The sequence below is a fragment of the Echinops telfairi genome, unplaced genomic scaffold (genome assembly GCF_000313985.2).
Source record: "Echinops telfairi isolate 266 unplaced genomic scaffold, ASM31398v2 ScPeMD7_23;HRSCAF=83, whole genome shotgun sequence".
NCBI classification, from domain to species: Eukaryota; Metazoa; Chordata; class Mammalia; order Afrosoricida; family Tenrecidae; genus Echinops; species Echinops telfairi.
Window position 1 is genome coordinate 556,292 of NW_022103920.1, and position 5,544 is coordinate 561,835.

At 56.2% G+C, this 5,544-nt stretch overlaps 1 protein-coding gene across 1 annotated transcript in view; it reads left to right on the top strand.

Moving 5' to 3' along the window:
* Positions 1-2,563: 2,563 nt before the first annotated feature.
* PDIA4 (protein disulfide isomerase family A member 4) overlaps positions 2,564-5,544 on the top strand; it is an 8,285-nt gene continuing 5,304 nt past the window's right edge. Inside the window, exons 1-2 of the mRNA XM_004713975.2 lie at positions 2,564-2,688; positions 4,656-4,824. Coding sequence (XP_004714032.1) covers positions 2,601-2,688; positions 4,656-4,824 — 257 coding nt within the window. The 5' untranslated portion in view covers positions 2,564-2,600. The remainder of the gene's footprint in view (positions 2,689-4,655; positions 4,825-5,544) is intronic.

Below are 5,544 nucleotides of genomic sequence, written 5' to 3' on the forward strand. Positions count from 1 at the left end.
AAATGACATGAAACTATTTGACATTCTGCAATGACAGCACTGTAATAAATTGTTCAGGGCCTTTTCTGCCTGATAATTAAAGTTACTGCCATACCTTTTGCTTTACAAAATTAGGGGGGATATCTGATTAATAGGAGCCTGATTAACATTTATTGAATTACATTTTCTAATTGACCTCACACCCAAACTTCACAGACTCTTGGTGCCCTGACAGTGCCTGGCAGAGGCCCCCAGAAAAGCAGAGTGAGGTTATCTGGACTTAAATGTGATCTCTAAGGCTGGGTGCTCTTTCTGTTGCCTGTGCATTCTGCATCCCACTCCAGTCCTTGGCAGTAACACCCCGTGCCTTCTCGCCCTTCACCCCATCTCCTAATTATATGAATATTCATCTACAAATACAAAACAAGAATGAGTTCTTGGCTCATGTTACTGTCTTGGGCGGATGGAATACAATTACTTAGTGGGCCTTCGCCCTAAATATGAAGCTCTTAAAGTGTTACAAGATGCCAGAGAAAAGTGCAGAAGGGATTGGATCTGGTTAATAACGAGAGCATGGGAAGTATAGCGAATGGGTTGTTGTCCATAGGGTAATTAGCAATGTCCAGACCCGTGGTGTTTTTAAGAGTCCAGAGATAAGGGATGATATCTCTCTCTCTTACACACACACACACCTCTCTTTCACACACACAGCAGCAGCAGCAGGGAGTTAAGCCACAATTATATTAAAACAGAATCACTTCAAAAGAAACGAGACAGGTCTTTCTGTGAGATGGGAATAACACCAAGACTGTAGGTCCTAGAGCATTGATAAATTATACTTCTTTCAGGGAGAGGTCGGGCAGTGTAAGATATGACAAAATAGTAATTTAAAAATTATCAAGGGTTCATGAGAGAAAGAGGAGCGGGGAGGGAGTGGCAAAAATGAGCAGCTGCCAAGGACTTAAGTGGAGAGAAAAATGTTTTGATTATGATGAAGGCAACGATTGTACAAATGTGTTTTACACAACTGATGTATGTATGGATTGTGATGAGTTGTATGAGCCCCCAATAAATTATTTTTAAAAAATCATACTTCTTTCTGGGGCAAAGTGGATTCCTCTCCTGGATAGCTGAGAAGGGACATTGTCTAGGGCAGGGGTTGAGCTATATGGGGCTCTTTTGGTATGCACGTGGCTCTGAAGTAAAATTGAAAAAAAAATTTAATGAGAATTATTCAGATAATGGTGATCTCATGGTTCTTGAATAATTGTTAAATTGTGGCTCTTCCATCTCAAAAGTTTGCTGACCTTGGGTCTAGGGGAAGGTTTCCGTTTTCAAGCGGCACTTTCAAAGGGGAAGGGGTTGCCATTCTGAAGATGGTCAAGCAACTTTCTAATAATTTGCTCAGTTCGTCCTTGAGTCTGTTAATTTTATCTCAGCTCCGGTTCTGGGTCCGCATTCGGACTTATCTCCAGGCGCAGCGCTGTGTCAGGATATTCACAAGAGTCTGGCTTCTACCAGGCCAGTCCTCACTGGGCCCTTTGTTCAGAAGTCCCTGTCCTGACACAGCAGACTTGGAAGGACATGCAAGTCTGGATGCCACTCTTTCACCCGCCCTCGTTGAAATGCCTGGTTCCTCTGGTCCAACTAGGGCTTTGGCTTCCAGTCTTGCAAATTCCCCAGGTGCGGCAGCCCTCGACCCGAAATACTATCTTGGTGCTTCTCTCACCTGCAGAAGGCTCACCTCGCCGGGCGCCCTCCTCCCTGCGCCAGGACGGAAAACCTTAGCATGGTTGGAGCTACGAGCCACCGCACGCCGCCAGCACGCGCGCCCGCGCTTCTCCGCGGAGGGCGCGCGGACACCACCTGCAGGCCAGTGGCGACTCTAGGAGGGCCTACGCCCCGCCCCACCCCCACGGTGCAGGCCAATGGCATCACTAGAGAGGCCTCTCCGCTGCCGACCAATGGCGCTGGAATAGCAGCCGTTCAACTTTTCCGCCAACTACACCCCTCCCCCGATGTTGCTGGCCAATAACGTTACTAGGAGTCACCTGCTCTTTCCCCGCTCGCCCCACCTTACCGCGATTCTTTTAGCCAATGGCGGCGCGAGGCGGGGCTCCAAAGGGCCGCGCCGCACCACAGGCCGCTGGCCAATCGCGCCCCGAGGCATGGCCTGTCACGCCCATGCCCGCTAATGGCTCCTCTCAGCCTCGCCCACCACACAAGCAGCCAATAGTGCCCCAGGTCGTCTCCCGACGCAACCCCGCCCCTTCTCTGGCCAATGGAGCCACCAGGATTCTCCCAGCCCCGCCCATCACACTACGAGCCAATGGCGCCCCGGATCGTCTCCCGGCGTCCCACCCCCCGCCCCCTCTCTGGCCAATAGCGGCCGAAGAGTCTGCCGGCCCCGCCCCTGTCGGTCCGCCCCGCGGTCCTTCTTTGCGCAGCTCCCCCTCTGCGCGTGCGTTCCCCGCGATCCGAGTGGCAACCGGTGATTGGCGGTGCAAGCGCAGCCAATCGGTTGTGGGCACCTCACGCTCCGGCTGCAGAAGAGGAAGTGCGGCCGCGGGGGGCGTAGCAGCGTTCGCGGGCAGAGCGTCGGAAGCCGGGCAGCCGTCGCCATGCAGCCACGGAACGCGCGCCTTCTCCTCCTGCTCCTGTCGTTAGCGCAGCTACTGGCCGTGGCGTGCGCGCATGAGCCAAGCGCAGGTGAGGACAACTGTGGGCGGGGCGCGCAGGTGGGCCCGCAGGTGAGCGGCTTCCAGACGGGCTGCCTTCTCTGGCCGTGGAGTGCGCGTGGACAGGCCGGGCTGCACCCCGCCGAGTGGACGCGAGCCGGCTGGGACCTGGGTTAAACGTCGACGGAGGCACTGCTGAAAGCCCACCAGGTGGCCGCCCTGGCGCCCCTCGCCACGCTACCGTTTCGTCCCCTCGTCCGCTGTGTTCAGCAAACAGGCTGATTAACTAGCCTGCAGGCCACTAGCCCAGATGTGTGCCCCAAGGGAGACATGCACTGGGAAAACACCTGTCCGGCGGTGTTACCCACAGCAGTTTCAGGACCTGGGACACCTGGTCACTTGGGACGTTTCAGTGCCGGTCCCTGAGGGCCGGGCTGCGTTTCAAGTGACTGGCAGAATAAGAAGAGAAGTAAATATTTGAGACCCGTTGGGGTGGGGTCCCCTTGAGAACACAGCTCTGACTTGTGTGGGTTTGGGTCCCGTCAACTGGCGCCTGCCACTCAGCGCTGCTGGAACACAATGCCACGTGTGGGCGGCTCTGAAGAACAGATATTTACTCTCAGATGCCCTGGTTCAGGGCACTGGCTGGGGGGCGGGGCACCCTGCGCTCCCCACCCAAAAGTGTCTGCTGCCCCTGTCTCAGAAGTGCTTGGTTTCGTATGTGCTCTTTACTGACCCCAAACCGAACTTGTTGCCACAGCCTTCTCAGGACAGTCGTTCTGCTCTTCTGGGTTTCATCGCAGCAAGTCGTTTTTGTGGGAGCAGAGACCCCCATCTTTCTCCCGTGGTGGTTTGGACCTGCTGACCTGGTTGGTGGTTAGCCGCCACCTTGTCCCTACTCTGTTAGGAGCTCACTGACATAATAAAGGCACCATACACACATCCAGAGTCTGCTCCAACTCTTTGCCACCCTAAACGACCGGTAGATTGCAGAAGCAGATGCTCCCAGCTTTAGGGGTTCCTGAAAGGCCTGAGGATGGGGAGACCTACAAACCAGGATACAGTCCCTGCTGTGGGGCACTCACAGGGGTACCCTCAGGAGTGGGGCTGCTGGGCCATTCCCATCTCCCCACCTCAGAGCAGGAAATCAACACAACCAGGACCTTTTGGGGGTTCCTCACACTGCCCCTCCCCACCCCACTCCAGCACACACCTGATGTTCTAAGTTTTCCCTTGTTTGGGTGTGTGTACGATTCGCTCACATTTTAGATTCTCACAGCACAGCCCTGTCTGGGCCTCAGCAGAACTCAAGCTAGCTTGAGTTAGGTGCTGGTTGCCCCATTCCCACCTCTTCTCAGCACCTCCACCACCTTGAAAGGAGGCCACAGGCCCTCACCTCATCCTCAGCCCTGTTGAGGGGAGCAGTGTTGACTCCTGTCCTGGGAACAGTCCAGACATAGTAACCCTTGACCCCCGGGCCATGCGCCCAGCCTGTGCAGGGTGTTGGGACTATGGCCAGGTAGGTGCCAGTTAAGAGCTACAGGTCCGTGATGGGAAAGTCCAGCCAGGCCTCGGTGCTGGCCCTCAGCGGGCCCATCCTGGGGGAAACTTTGGTTGGTGTGTCTGGCTCTGCAGACCCTAATTCTGACTGGAAAGGCTCCCACCTGGAGGTGATGATGGGGACTGCAGAAAAGAAATGGGGTGCACCTGGAGTGTGTCAAACCACAGGCTCAGAGCTGGGCTTTGGGCCCCTCCTCTAGCTTCCAAAGTTGTAATGAGTTGCCTTGTCTGGGAGTCTGGGCCCCTCGTGGCCTTCCTTGACCCAGGGAGGATCTGCAGTTCAGATGCTGAGCCAGGTGTGAGGTGGTGGACTTGACTGGTCCTGGGTAGGGAAGCCCTTCAGGAGGAGGACCCTCACTGCTCCTGGTGAGTGTGGCGCTGGGCCCCCAGAGCTGTGGGGGCAGCTCCCGCTAACTCACCTCTGGCATCTCCATTCAGATTCTTTCAGCCTAGACGAAGACGATGCCATCGAGGACGAGGATGAGGAGGACGAGGAGGACGCCTCGGAGGTGAAGGAGGAAAACGGGGTCGTGGTCTTGAATGATGCCAACTTCGACACCTTCGTGGCCGACAAGGACACGGTGCTGCTGGAGTTCTACGCACCCTGGTGAGGGCAGGCGCACAGTCCACTGCCTGTCCTGAGCCCCGATGTGCTGCCCTCTTGGCGAGGCTGTCCTGTGCCTGTGTCCCCAGGCCCACAGCTCTGTGGTAACAGCTGGGTGGAGCAGCCACAATGGGGCACCACAGGTCCCCTGCATGCTCCTACCTCCTGCTGTGACAGGGCAGCATGGCGACTAACCACACCCCTCCTGTGAGGTGGGCTCAGCAGCTGCAACCTCGCCCACCCCCCAGCATGTTGTCCAGACATCTCTCCCTTGGTGCTGGGTGAGTGGGTCTTGAGATATGTGGTGCTGTAAACATCTGGACCAGGGCCTTTCTGCTGGCCGTTTGTATTACCCAGTGTGTGCCGCTTTAGAACCTTCCAAAGAGCCTGCCCATTTGTGACCACCAGGGCCATTACATGCTGACGTGGGGTGCCCTGGAGGGCTGCTCCCTGTGCATCAGGAGAAGGAGGGAAAGGGACAGGATCCGGTGCTTAGTCTTGACCCTAGAGGCCCCGGACGTGTCCCAGGGTCGGGGAGAGAAGCTGGACGTGACACTCATGCCATTGGAAGTCTGCTGCAGCGGGCTGGTCCAAGTGGCTCCTGCCCTCCTGGCACAGGGGCACAGCAGCGGGCTGGTCCAAGTGGCTCCTGCCCTCCTGGCACAGGGTCACAGCCTGGAGCCCCTGCTCCTGTGCGCACTGCTAGGTCATGACCTGCCTTTC